Here is a 15,174-nt window from a genome sequence, read left to right on the forward strand (position 1 = left end):
CAGGTGTTTTAATGTTTAATTACCATATGTAATTAGCATTGGGACACAATGCTGTCGGACAAATAACAAGAATTAACTCATTTACAAGTTGTATTAAGTTTAGCAAATAAGGGAACAGATACATAACATTTCAATGCAGTCAAAAAAGCAATATTTTGATTTTTACATTTTCGGGTTTGGTCACGTCGAGTGACATATAAGCAGCACCGTTATATAAGCCGCAGGGTCGAAAAATGGGGGAACAAGCAGCGGCTTATAGTCCGAAAAGTACGGTATATCTTAAATTATGGCTATGGGTCTAATACACCCGTCACTTATCAATGACTTGCTTGCAGTCAACATGTACGAAACGGATTGTTTTTTCATCAGTACATTTCCGTTTTATATACCGTTTTGAATACGAGTATAGTTTTGGAGATTTCTAGAAAGAAAAAAAGATTCCGCAGTAATAGCCATTTATGATTTATGAATCGTTTTCAAATAAACGCTAGATTATCGAGAGTATTTGTGTTCTTATGCACGATACAAAAGCGGGCTGAAAAATTATTTATTCGTGCCGCGCCTAACGCCAAACTCACACACACACACGTTGTGAACGCTGTGAAATACAACTCTGATTAACCCAAAACTGGTAACATACAGTCCTTACCTCAGATCAGATGTTCTGCAAAATGATTAATCCAATTCCTGATCGCCATTCCAAATATCGATCACGTTTATTGATCCAACGTTATACTCCGAAACACATAATCCACGCTGCTTCCAGTCCCCTCAATGAATGCAATAGTATCAGGTTGCATGCCCCAGAAGTAACAAGTTTTTTTTTCTGATGCATTTTCCCATCGACTCCAATCCAATGATGTGCAATACCATCTGGGAGACGATAGAGGGCGGTATTTGCCCTTTTCGAGCTCAGAGCCATTCCCAATGATAATGTCAGGCTGGATGGATGAAAAATGAATGGATATCGCTAATAAAAGAAATAACGATTAAATAACGAGAACTCGTTATTGGCACACAACGCATGCCGAGTTAGGACGAGAAATCTCGTTGTTGGCACTCAAAGTGTTAAGGCTGATAAATAACTGCTCAGGGAAATAAATACAACCAACCAAACATATTTGTCTTTTTTGACTCATGCCTTATAGTCGGGTTCTGTTTTCAAGCCCTTTGTGAAGATCCAGCTCTGAATGAGCATGGCCTGAAATGACTGAGGCCATATGGAGAGTGAGCTCAGATTATATTAACACAAATGGACAAGGGTGTGAGTTATCAAACCAGCTTCAAATCATCACGTTCCCAGATCTGGCATGAATTACCTCAACGGTTTTTCTTTACTCCTAATGTTTTCTCCTGAACTCTATCCAGAGGAGTGAGAGTAAGGAGTGCATTGATAGTAATGGAGCGACGAGGCTCTGACACCATCAACCTCTTCAAAACCCTAAAAACACACCTGTTCACACTTGCCTTCATGCAACACGGCCCTGCTCCCAAGTAGCCCACCCCCTGACTCTTTTATTTTAAGCCACAGATCCCGTTATTTTTGTTGTTTGTTTGTTTTTGTTTTTGTTAATTTTCTTGTTACCGCTTCATCCAATTGGACAGCACCTTGCTTCCTTTTTTATCTTATTTGTTTTTTTCCGTGTTGTTACTATACACATATTCATTTATTCAATTTGTATTTACCATTTCCTTTATATAGCTTCTCTCTCCTTGTACGGTCTCCTTGAGTCTGAGAAAGGCTCTCTTAAAATCCAATTTATTATTATTATTATATAACGAGAAAGCAACAGTTGTGAAGAGGGCGGGTTTGTGATAGGTCAACTGTGCTTCAACACTTGTATGCCGAGTGTGAAATGCCTCAGTACCTACACAATCAAACAGAAGCTACTAACCCTACTACCCTCAGTACCCACACAATCAGACAGAAGCTACTAACCTTACTACCCTCAGTAACTACACAATCAGACAGAAGCTACTAACCCTACTACCCTCAGTACCTACACAATCAGACAGAAGCTACTAACCTTACTACCCTCAGTAACTACACAATCAGACAGAAGCTACTAACCCTACTACCCTCAGTACCTACACAATCAGACAGAAGCTACTAACCTTACTACCCTCAGTAACTACACAATCAGACAGAAGCTACTAACCCTACTACCCTCAGTACCTACACAATCAGACAGAAGCTACTAACCTTACTACCCTTAGTACCTACACAATCAGACAGAAGCTACTAACCTTACTACCCTCAATACCTACTATATGCTTTTAGAATCTACTGTTCAGTAGATTCACAGTAGGTCAAACATCAGAAAACCTCCACAGTACAGTCTTTTCAGTACAGGGGTTCAGTGGTCTTTTTTTGATGGTTCAGTAGAGTGGTTAGCATGGTTTTATATTTTACTCACAAAAATTACAATAACAATCTCTACAACCAAAACATTTAAAATGTTTTAAACCCCCATGCTGACAAGCTTGTTACAGGGAGATTTTAATAAGTGTAAACTGAACAAATCCACAAACCGCTACCAGACCTCCATCACCGGCCCAACTAGGAAAGATTAGACACTGGACTTGTGTTATGGTTCTATAAAAGGGCCATGCAAGGCTTCTCCTAGTCCCCTCCCAAGGCTCCCCTGACCACAGCACCATCTATCTCACATCTATCTATCATCTAACACTTAAGAGGGAGAAGGTGAAGACGAGAGACGTCAAGGTTTGGAATGAAGATGCTGTTGTTGAATTACTGTTGTTTATAGTTATATTGCATTCTGTGAAGATACTGTCATTGCTAAGAAGCACGTTAAAGTGAATCCTAATGACAAGCCGTCGGTTACTAAATCCCTGAAAAATTAGCACGATAGAAAACAGAGGGCCTTCCTTAACACTTTCTTTGCCAGGCTTATGTACATCATTATACCATCCTCTGCCAGCTCTATTTGTCTATGGAGAAGTTCCCCTTCTTTGCAGGGCTATAACGTTTTAAATTGTATTGCTAAATTGACATTACTATGGCCCATTCAACGTCAATTATCTATCGTTCAGGATGTGGGAACGTTATACTTTTTCATTCACATATTCATACTAAAATACGGTCTAAAGTATAAATATGTTTTTACCGTTTTCTGCAGCATTCTGCAGAACGTGATTTATAGCCCTAAATGCATTATATTGATGATCAAATACAGTTTGATAGCGATCGGCGCGAGATAAAAAATGTCAAATGGACGTGCTTCTAGAAGTTACTACTTATCATCTGATGTTGACCGGATGGGGGGGGGGTCGTTTATAATTCCGTGGCCAACGTTAGATGATTCATCTAGTGTGGGTGATATGATCATTAGAGCAGTTTGTATCGAACACGGTAAAAAAAAAACGCTGAAACTTACCCCAGTCTCCTCGGGCCGTTGGGCGATGAGCGTGGAGCAAAAATATTCCTATTATGGGATGTTGAAATATGCGATCCATCTCCAGGTTGTATAATAGTATATACGTCCAAATCATGTTGTTTATCGAGTTATTGGTAACGGATCGCTATCCATTGTGTCGCGCTCGAGTCCCGGGACCTATAGCGAGTGATCGGACCGAATTTGGATGAGCACCAGTTTCCGTTTCCGGTTTGGGCGATCCGCCGATCGGCCACCAGATGGCGCTCTTGAACCGTTGGAGAGTTGAGAGGGGATCAACAGTAGATCTCAAGTCTCCGGGGGAGAAATATGATTGCGATCACAGATTTTTGAAATATTGATCTCAATGACGTGTTACGGCGTCATTGGCAGAATTAGCATGGCGGGGAATGACGAGGTAAGGCGTCCTTGGCAGCCATAGTGTTAACTGTGATGAGTCAGAGAGAAGAGAGGCAAGGATTGAGGTCAAATCTGAAATTAAGAGGCCAAGTTACAATATAAAAACAAGCTAGAGGACAGTTTAAGATTATATTAGATTCACATGTATTGTCAATGTCATCATACAGCACAAGTACAACACAACGAAAGGTTTGGCATCCGTCAGCCGTCGCATCTTTTCACCTGCACAGCGCGATCTCTCAGCAGCGAGGGTCTGCGTGGGAGGGTCACGCCGCCCCTGTTGCTTCCTGATTCTGCTGCGCAGGCGCACCAACCGACCTGTAGGAGTCGCTGTCCACAACGTCCGATCCCCACCCACCAGCTTCCCACCCCTAACACTGCCAATTGCGTTAGTATGAACGACCAGCCAAGCTGGTAGAAATGCCGAGAGCTGGGCTCGAACCCAGCATCTCCTGCATTAGTGGCGAGCGCCTTGCCCACTGCGCCACTTAGCCACCCGAAGGAGTCCACTGTTGTGGCTAAAAGCAGAACCCCTAAGGAGCTGAATGACTTCAGACCAGTTTATTGTTTATTGTTTAAAAGGATCCCCATTAGCTGCCACCTAAGTGCTAGTCTTCCTGGGGTCCACACAGAAAGACAACACAAAACACAAAACATAACAATACATGAGACACACATATGACAATCACAATTCACTTAATTAACAATGATAATCTAAAAACAGTAAAACATAGACATCTTTGTAAACATCAGAATATTTTCAGAAAAGGTTATTACATTCATGGATAGACATGAATATTTTCAGAAAACGTTATTACATTCATGAGTAAATATTTCGTTATTACATTCCTACAGTAGTAGTAGTAGTATTTCCACTCCCAAACGTGAACAGTATTTGCTCACAATAAGTAGTGCATTCTTAGATGGTACTTGAAAGACACTTTGCTATTCAATTTACTTATGTTCAGTGGGAAGTTATTCCAATGATTGATGGCACGATAAACAACCGTCCTCTTTAAAGCATTTGATTTTGGACGTGGTAACATAATTGTCACGGTCCCAGGCTGAGCTCTGCCTGGGGCTGTGAGGACAATGTGAACAGTAGTCTCCTGCCGCCATCTAGCGGGCACCGCCAGATGGTGCAGGCCATTATTTTGTGTTGGTTAAATGTAATTGATTTGATTTCCTCGTTTATGTTGTCCTGGGCTCTTCCTTCCCTTGTTTAAATGTTGTCCTCCTGTCTGGTTGTTGTGTGTGATATTGCTTTTTGTGTCTAGTTTGGTGTTTATTTGATTCTGTGTTTTGGACTGGCTTTGCCAGGTGTTGCTAATTATAATTAGTCTTGTATTTAAGTGTGGGTCTGTCCTCACTTCCTTGTGGCGTCATACCTCCGTAACCCCTGTACCTGTCGTTTCACTGCTTTCGTCATCCTTGCCCTTTTGTTGTTTTGAGTCAAAGTAAGTGTTGTTAGTTTTCCGTTTTGTGCACTTTGTTTTTCGTGTAACCAGTTCGTTTTCTCAGTGCCCGCTCGGCTGCGCCTTTCGCTTTTGTTTTTGTTTCGTGCTTGTACAGTATCCTTGCTCTCGTGGTTCTGAAATAAATAGAACACAGTGATTGAGAAGAGCAAACTTCCGTCTCCGCCTCCTCCTTCCATTCCTGTCCGCATATTGGGTTCTCCTCTCCTTCCCTCGTCACCCTAATCCTAACAATAATCTGTCCATCATCGGCTGACCTAGTTGATGTCACTGGTCATGAAGTAATTTGAAAGGTTGGTAAAGAACGAGCTGTTGGAAGCAGTGGGGGAGGTTCTGGACCCCTTGCGGTTTGGGGGGGAAGATGCCTCAATCGCATTACTCAACCTCCTGTATAAACAACACGTAGATGATCCCAGCACACATGCCAGACTTTTATTTTTTGGATTTTTCATCTGCATTCAACACCATCCAGCCACATGTTTTAGCTAGCAAACTGCGTATGTATTTGAATGTTGATGTTCATTGTGTGCGTCGGATTGTGGAGTTTTTTTTAACATGTAGGTCTCTGAGGGTGACTGGCTTTCTGTCAGAACAGCGCTCCTCTTCCATCTGCTCTCCTCAGGGCCGTGTCCTCTGTCCTCTCTGCTCTACATTCTCTACAACCAGTCCTGGATGCCTGAATACTTTAGACAACAAATGTTTGTTTCCGCGTCTCTGATTGGCCAGGTCATGTGACATGTGCGCCAATCGTGGGGGCGCAAGTTTCTACACTGGTTAAGCTTAGGCGCTCTTTTTCGAAGTTGGTTATGGTTAGAGTTTGTCTTAGAGCATGGCGATAGAACGCCTGCCCTGATTCCAAACTCTAACCTTAACCAACTGCGAAAGAGTCGCCTAAGCTTAACCAGTGATAAACTAGGCGTTAGGTAGTTTGCAGGCTGTTAGACCCGGAAATAGGCGCTGAACTTGCCGTCCCACGATTGGCGCACATGTCACATGACCTGGCCAATCAGAGCGCAAAACTCGAACGCGGAAACAAACATTTGTTGTCGAAAGTATACACGCGTCCTGGATCAATTTTAAATTGCTATTGATCGTTTTTAAAGCCCTAAATGGCCTTGCCCCTCCCTACCTCACAGATCTCCTACATGTCCACACACCCCGTCCCCGTCTGAGGTCCTAAAATCAAATGCTCCTGGACGTCTGCAGAGCAAGGCTAAAAACCAGAGGCGATCGAGCCATTGCTGTGGCTGCCCCGCGCCTCTGGAACAGTCTACCTGTAAATATTAGGTCTGCCCAGTCACTTGCCACTTGCTCCTAAAAACACATCTTTTCAGCCCGGCTTTCTAAATCCCTTGCACAGAGTTATCTGCTTAGTTTTAGTGATATTTATGTAAACTGCTGTTGTTTAAAATGTGCTATACAAATCAAATGTACTTGACTTGACTGTAGAAGACAGGCAGAGCCTGCAATTCACTGATGATAGTTGTCATCAGCCTGCTCCCTAAAGATTAATCTGAGCATGTGGTCCAGTGGTAGATGGCGCTTGTCAAATGGTGTGATGAGGCCTTCCTCAAACTAAATATCACAAAGACCAAGGATATGATCGTTGACTTCAGAAGGAAATCTTCTCAGCCACCATCTCAGACCTTCTTCAAAGGTTTTAGCGTCCACTTTGTAGAACAATGTAAATATCTTGGAACGGTCATTGACAATAACGATACAAATTCTGATGCGGTCTGTAAGAAGGGGTGGCAGCGTTTGTACTTCCTTAGGAAGATAAATGCTTTTAATGTAGAAAGGGAAATTATGTAATTGTTTTAGTCATTGTATTGAATCAGTTCTTACTTGTTCTATGATTGCTTGGTATGTTAACCTGAACTTCAGAGATAAAAACCATCTGAGCACTATTGTGAAGGTGTCTGGTTAGGTGATAGGTCCCACAGACCCACAGATATCGTTCGCTGTGCAATAACCCTGCTCAATTTGCACATGTAATCTAGCACTTTAAATATAATTCCCTGTCCAGGAGAATCTGTTGTACTTGTGTTGTTTTAATCGTGTGCCCGATCTGGGATAATAAAGTTGAACTGAACTGAATACGCCTTTCAAGTGTAGGTAGATTAACTGTTTACTTTAGTTAATCTGTTGACCACAAATTATGTAACACCCAACCAAGGTAGATGTTGCATATTGTTACTGTTAACATTAATAACATCCAATGTGACATTCAATCAACATTATTTGGCTCCAGACAGTCACACGGGTCATTCCCGGGTCACTGCGTTGGTGTGTAAAAGCAGGTCTGTCTTCCTCTAGGTAGCGGAATGGGAAAGCCGCGTGGCCGCCCTCCAGAGGGAGGTGGAGAGGTTGAACCAGGTCCTGCTCAAAGCCCAGGAAGGAGAGTCCTGCCTCAAAGACAGGAGCCAGTCTCTCAACCAGAGCCTTCAGGAGGCCTCTGCCACTCAAAGCGCCACCCAGGGGCGCCTGGCTGCACTGCAGAAGACCCTTAGCATGGCAGAACAGGACAGGAGGCAGCTACAGGTAGGTGGAGGAGATGGAAAGGGGGTTTAGCTGAAGGGAAGATGCTGAGTGATCCTGGCCTGCACTATTGATTAAAAATCCATCAAAATGTCACTATGTGTAGCAAGCTTTAGCCTGCTTGGTCTACTTGGTATTCTCTGAATATTTATAACCGGATGGTAGGGCTGACCCCTCATAGGCCATTAATTGGTGGGTTTGGTTTTAGTCGACTTTAGTCAATCAGTGTTTTTTCCCCCCATGCTCTCCTGAAAGATTATAAGCACCATATTTAAATAGGTCCTTCTGCATGACTGCATGTGGACACAATCTTACAGATTTGTCAATTAAATCAACTAATCGTTTAGGTCCTATGACTATTAGTCTGCTAAGAATGTCTTTGGTGGAGGACAGTCCTACTGGGGGGGGGGGGGGGGGTGGGGGGTTGCAGGTCTACCTCTGCTGCATCTCACAGAGCGACCATTTCTTCTTTCTGCTCATCAGGAACGAATGGATGAAGCTCGGGTGTCCTTGACGGACGGGAAGAGGGGCGTGGCTACCCTCACTGAGCATGTGCAGACGCTGCAGAGCGAGCTGACCCAGAGCGAGTTGCGCCGAGGGGAACTGGAGGCCGAGCTCACGCACGCTCAAGAGGTGGGCAGAGATTCTACCTTTACCATCAACATCACTGCTGCTGTACTCGCAGGCTGAACTATCTGCACTCATTCTACTGAGGTGTGCCCCCTTTAAAGGGCCAATTAGTGATCCAAACGTAAACAAGTGGGGAGCCCCACCACCAGAAATAATAAATAGAAATAGAGACATTGTTTTCATTCTCTAATTGATTGACTGAGCTTTTGATACAAGACTAGCACTAGACAACAGGTGAATATCCGTTTTTAAATCCCCATGCCTTTTTCGTAATTGCAGGCAATCCCAAAACAATTATGAATGTCTTGGCTTTGGATAGTTGTAGTTGCATATTGCCTGCTCTGAGGGACAGTGTGTACCAGAGAGAGAGAGATGGAGCTACTGGCAGGGAGGCACTTCACTATTACCAGGCACTCGTTTTCTGGCAGGAGAACGTCATGATTAATAAAACTAATATTAATTAAATGTATTCCTAATAGTGGATAAGCTCCTGTAACAAGCTCCTGTTCATTAGTTTGGTCAAGCAGAGAGAGAGAGAGAGAGAGAGAGAGAGAGAGAGAGAGAGAGAGAGAGAGAGAGAGAGAGAGAGAGAGAGAGAGAGAGAGAGAGAGAGAGAGAGAGAGAGAGAGAGAGAGAGAGAGAGAGAGAGAGAGAGAGAGAGAGAGAGAGAGAGAGAGAGAGAGAGAGAGAGAGAGAGAGAGAGAGAGAGAGAGAGAGAGGCGCCCCTTGCACTTCACCTATAAACATACCGGTAAATGCCAATTTTGGAAGGCAATATGTTAGTGTTAGCTTGATTACAGTAATCTGGAACACTGGAAAGCAGATTGTGAAATTAATAGAGGCTAACACATCATTACAGTTCAAACATTTAACAGGTTCGAAAGTGACAGACCTTACACAAGTATCAATGCTTGATATGTATGATTTCCATTTGTTATTTTTTTTTATCATATTCTTTTAAATGATACGGCGACGGAACCGACTGTAGTATTAAGCCAAAGAACATTCTTTTAAACACGATGGATTTGGGCTTTTAAGACCTCCCTGGTGTAACGTCTTTCTATCCGTTCTCCCGCTTGTCCCCCGGCAGGCTCTGCGCCAGCGCTCGGCGAGTCTGGCAGAGGCCCAGCGCGGTGCCCAGTCCTCCCAGACGGAGCGGGTGTCTGCAGAGGAGAGGGTGCGGGGGCTGCTGAGGGCCGTGGCCGTGCTGGAGACTGAGAAGAAGGACGCAGAGAGACAAGCTGTCAGGCTGGAGAAAGACAAGAACGCACTGAGGAATATACTGGATAAGGTCAGCGCCGTGTCCCATCAGGATAACATGCATGTTGGCACACAAAAGGAAATGAGAGTATATTGTTATTAGTAGTAGTATTTTATGGTTATCTTGTACATGGTGTGTATGTACTGATTATTGCACTACTCCCTCCTAGTCGATTAGTCAGTTAATGGGTAGGTTTTTTTCATAGTCTACAAAATCATTAGTCTGGTTTTTTTCTGCTTTTTAAATTTGTTCAGCTTTTCGTCATAGCAACGTCGGGGAGGGGAGGTACAGGTATGGGCAGGGTAGTAGTAGAAAGACATAAATATAGGCAATCAAATTGTATCTGAATATTAAAACATGAGGAAAATAAACAGTGTAAACAAAAGTGCAGTATACAGTATACTTATGTATACATAAGTGTTACGTGACAAACCTTACTGATTACATGCGTTAACCCTTTCGCTACCACACTACAGAAGGTTAACCTTTCACTACCACACTACAGACGGTCTGTAGTGTGGTAGTGAAAGGTTAACCTTCTGTAGTGTGGTAGTGAAAGGGTTAACCCTTTGTCACGTGGCAGTGAAAGGGTTAGATTGTCGCAGTGAAAGGGTTAACCGTTTGGTAGTGCGGCAGTGAAAGGGTTAACGGTGTCTCTTCGCCAGGTGGAACGTCAGAAGCTGAAGACGGAGGAGGGCAGCATGCGTCTGTCTGCAGAGAAGGGTCGTCTGGATCGCTCCCTCACCACCACAGAGCAGGAGCTGCAGGAAGCACAGCAACATATAGTCCTGCTGCAGGTGTGTGTGTGGGGGTGTGGGTGTGTGTGTGTCATAGACATAATGTAGTGCAGAAAACCTCACATCTCTAAATGGGTCAACTTTTCAGGAATTAAAGGGACACTTTAACCAAAAAACAATGTTGATCCAAAAACTCTAAACCGTTTTGCACACCTTCATTTAGTTTGACAGTTATTGAGAGTAAATGAGTTTGAATATGGCCGTCAGTGATGTCATGATCGGGGATATTGAATCCTTGCGTTGTGTTTACAGCTCCATGAAATTATCCATGAGATCATAGCAATACCTTGTCTTATAGGGACTGCTACCTTATCTTTTCATTGAGCTGTAATTAACACGACACAAGGATTCAATGTCCCTGATGACATCACTGGTAGCCATATTCAAATGAATTTACTCTCAATAACTGTCAAATTAAATAAATGTGTGCAAAACTCTTAGGGTTTTATGTGCAAAATATACTAGCATTGTTTTTTGAAGTGCCCCTTCAAAAAAACACAAACTGATTTTCAGACCGACCCCCATGTGTTATTGAAGTTAAACTTTGTGTTTTTAACCGGTTTCATGGACCATAAATAACCATGTAAACGTAAAGGGCAATGTCACCTATTTTCAGAATTCACATAATGTTCTTCCTGCGCCCCAGGACAGTTCAGTCAGTATTTGTGAGCATGCACCACTCTCTCCTGAAGCTAGAAATCAGAGAGAGAACCCTCCAATCGGTGATGTAACTGGAATGTAACTGTCTGCTCCATAGATGCATTTCTCGTTTACGTCAGACTCAGATGTGCGTGCGCATCAAGGGGGCAAAAGGAACGTAATCCTGGTCAGAACAACGGGGCAGACTACAATATATTTGTATTTGTTAGCCATGCTAGCGATCTAAACAATCAATCCATGCCAAAGCTAGATATGTAAAAGGTGAAAGACTCACACTCGCAGCCATGCTGATTTGGCCAAATGACATCCAGCTGTTTTCGTTTGAAACAACTTTTAGGCTGCGGTTAGACTTTCGTTTCATTTTCGTTTCATTTTCTGGTGAGTTTCGCCGCAACGTATGAGAGGTGGGTCACACTTTCGTTTTGTTACCTGAGCACAGTGATGTAGTACACTGCCAAAGCAGTAGATGGCAGTAGGTGGCGAACATGAAGGCAATTCTCAACCAATCAGAACTTGAATGTGCCAATACACTTCCTGCAAAGAAAATGTCAACAAGGCGGGCGCCACCATCTTTGCCTATTTACCCAATGCAGCACTTCTTTTTCAGCAAAGTGTAATAAAAGTGCAATAAACAAAACGGATACATTCACTGTGTGTTCTGCTCTCTCATTTGTTTAGTCTCAAAAAAGATCAGTGACTTTGTTTAGCTACATTGTTAGCTGCATGCTAACGTGAATGGAAGATGCCATTATAACAGTATAGCATTGTGGCTAGAAGCTAACGTTCTGTTGTCGGCGAGTTACTCCAAAACGGAAAACACAATTTAGCGTTTTCAGTAGGGCCACAACGTATCCGCCAAAAAACGCATTTCTGTGTAAAAGGGACGGCAAACGTATTCAAAAACGTATAAAAACGAGCGCAAAAACAGTGTGTGTAACAAGGGCCTTAGTCAGGGGAGTGTCATGGTACAGGTCTATAGACAGTGAATGGGGCTCTGATTTTACGAGGCCATAAACTGTTTGTGTGAATTTACACATCCTGGTCTGAACCTAAATTAAAACCTAATTTGGGTGAAAATCTCACACAAACATTTTATGGCCTCACAGAGTCAGAGCCCCATTCATTGTCTATGGAGCAGCCCCAGATTTCACATCCCAGTGACATCACCGATTGGATGGTTCTATCTGATTTCTGGAGAGATTTTGGGAGAGAGTGGTATGTGTTCACAAATACTGACTGAACCGCCGTGGGGCACAGGAATAACATACGTAACGTCTTAAAATGGGTGGTATTCCCCTTTAAATAGAAAGTTCAAACATGACAAATACCAATATTGGAGATCCAAGGTTTTTTCAACAGTGATATGGATTTCTTCACAAAAACGGGGCATATAGTAAGAATTTCAAAAGAATGTCATGTGAAACTTCGGTGTAAATGCCACAACTTCACAGTTTATGTTGTGCTTTGCGATCTACACTTGGCTCAACTCTTTGCTCTGCGCCTTGTTATGACAGTCAAACGTGCTACAGTTGTATTAAGGGAGACAACTTTTTCAAAACATTCCAACTCTACTATAATAATTTCCTCTGGTCCAACTCTGGTATCACCACTGAAATAGACACAACACAGCATATGCAGGAGACAAACATTGCTGTCTGCACGTGAAAATAATCCAATTGACCTATCTAAAGCCCTGCCCTCCTGATCCTCCAATCACAACTGTATCTACTGTGGAGGATCAAGAAAAGAGGGCGGAACTTGAGATAGGTCAATTGTTAGTATCCAAGTTATGGACCAGTAGAGTAGCCATTACATGCAGGGAAACAAAGACATACCAAAGAACCTGCTGTAGCACAGCCAGTAGAAACACTACTGCTCTCAAACACATCCAGGAACAGCACAAGGAAACTATAAAAGAAGGAAGGGTCATCACATCAGAACGCTAGCATTTTATGCTCTGCTTGGTTTCAGACTTTGGTGCCAGTTCTATTGAAGCCCACGGGGGATGCATGGAGAAGCAGAATATACAAGCTATCTGAAGAAATATACTGTACATCAACCAATACATCAAACGTTAGCTAGTTAACAATGCAACAAATTGCTGATGATTCTGACATCCAAGGTAATAATAACCTGTTTAAATGCCGGGTCATAAACGAGGAGATGGCTGATCCCATTCAACAAATGTTGACCGAACTGAAGGTTTCACCTATGTGCGTTCACACGCTACACAGTGACGCGATGACCCTTCCTTCTTTTATAGTTTCCTGAACAGCAAAGCATATGCCCCCAGACTCAGGTAGGACTGTCATGTAATCACATGATTTCACCTGTAACAAGGTCACGTGCGGCAACGCTGTTCCAATTTCAGTAACTGCATTACAGATACTGATCTGTGGGCGCAACTTGCATTCCATACGTTATCATTCCCCCTTCTGGTGTTGTGGATTCATATAAATATTGATGACAGCTCACTCTATGTTTTCGTCGCCTGGCTTTCGTCGCGCTGGCTTTTAGAAAGGAGAGAAGTTATCACCCCCCCCCCCCCCCCACCCCCACTATTGTTATGGATTCAAATAAATAAATACTGCCATTATTCCCTCTTTATTGGCGTAATAAGCCTATGGAAATGTTCCTCTAGTTTACGGTTTGTTTTCATTCCCTCGCCTCATTCCTGTTGTCTGTCACGCTGTCAGGGGGAGGACAGACAATCACACAGCTGAAAGCCAAGTGTCCCAAAGCTACAGAAAAACCCACTGAGCATGAACGCATGGCAGACATCTTAACCCTTTCACTACCACACGATTTTCACAACCACACTACAGAAGGTTAACCCTTTCACTACCACACTACAGACGGTTAACCTTTCACTGCCACACGACAAAGGGTTAACCCGTTCACAACTACACTACAGAAGGTTAACCCTTTCACTGCCACACTACAGCCGGTTAACAGTCTGTAGTGTGATAATGAACGGTTAACCTTCTGTAGTGTGGTAGTGAAAGGGTTAAAGTTATAATCTGTAACGCTATCAAATGGTAACTAGGCAAAAGAGCCCCTCTTGGTACTGTAGTTTGTTTATATTTTTTGGTTTTTGGTTTCTGGTGTGTGGGTTGGAGTTGAGTGGGGATAGGGGGGGAGCGGTTGCTATTGCTGGCCACACCTCAGGCTCTGCCAAGAGAGGTCTGGAGAAATCCACACTATAATAAGTTACTACATAGCTTGCCTGTGATGTGATAGATGTGTGGCCAGCAATACAATGGCAACCCTCCCCCTGTCCCCACTCAACTCCAACACACACATCAGACCAAAACTAAAATTGTAAACAAAGTGCAATACCAAGAGAGGCTCTTTTGCCTACAGGTCGCTGTTTGTAATAATAACAAGTAATATAGTAAAAGTAGTCGAACAAATTACTTTTCCCAGGGAAATTAAGTAAAGTAATTGGAAGTAGCGAGTAATGTGTAATGCATTATTTGTAAAGACCCTAACGCTGGACTTTTAAAAGGGCAGTTCACCCCCAAAAAATGATATATTCCCCCCTTACCTGGAGTGCTATCTATCCACCCCGATAGTTTTGTTGTGATTCACCTGATTTTAGAGATGTCTCCCGGGCCCCGGCACTCCAATACAATGGAGCTGAACGGCACGCAGCTTGTGGCGCTCAAAGCGCTAAAGAAATACATTTGAAAAACTCAAAAGCAACGTCTCTTTCCAAAATTCCAGGTTACTCAAGATAATCCACAGATTTCTGAAAAGAGACTAAGTGCTTTTTGAGCTTTTCAAATGTATTTCGTTGGTGCTTTGAGCACGAGTGCAATTCAGCTCCCATTATTTTTCTTTTGGGTGAACTGCCCCTTTAAGTTTGCAACGCGAGAACATGAACCAACCAAGGGACAAGCAAAAGGGAACATGTCTGTGGAATGAAGGTGTGAATACTGACGACACTTATCTGGTGTCACTGTTGCCATGGGGTGTGTTTTCTTAGCTGTTGTTAT

At 43.1% G+C, this 15,174-nt stretch overlaps 1 protein-coding gene across 1 annotated transcript in view; it reads left to right on the forward strand.

Moving 5' to 3' along the window:
* The window catches only part of crocc (ciliary rootlet coiled-coil, rootletin), a 172,407-nt gene that overhangs the window by 149,599 nt on the left and 7,634 nt on the right, over window positions 1-15,174 (forward strand). The window contains exons 32-35 of the mRNA XM_084316245.1: window positions 7,607-7,831; window positions 8,312-8,461; window positions 9,549-9,749; window positions 10,385-10,516. Of these exons, the coding sequence (XP_084172371.1) occupies window positions 7,607-7,831; window positions 8,312-8,461; window positions 9,549-9,749; window positions 10,385-10,516 (708 nt within the window). The remainder of the gene's footprint in view (window positions 1-7,606; window positions 7,832-8,311; window positions 8,462-9,548; window positions 9,750-10,384; window positions 10,517-15,174) is intronic.

This window comes from Notolepis coatsorum (assembly GCF_963971535.1).
Source record: "Notolepis coatsorum genome assembly, chromosome: 6".
In the NCBI taxonomy this organism is placed as follows: Eukaryota; Metazoa; Chordata; class Actinopteri; order Aulopiformes; family Paralepididae; genus Notolepis; species Notolepis coatsorum.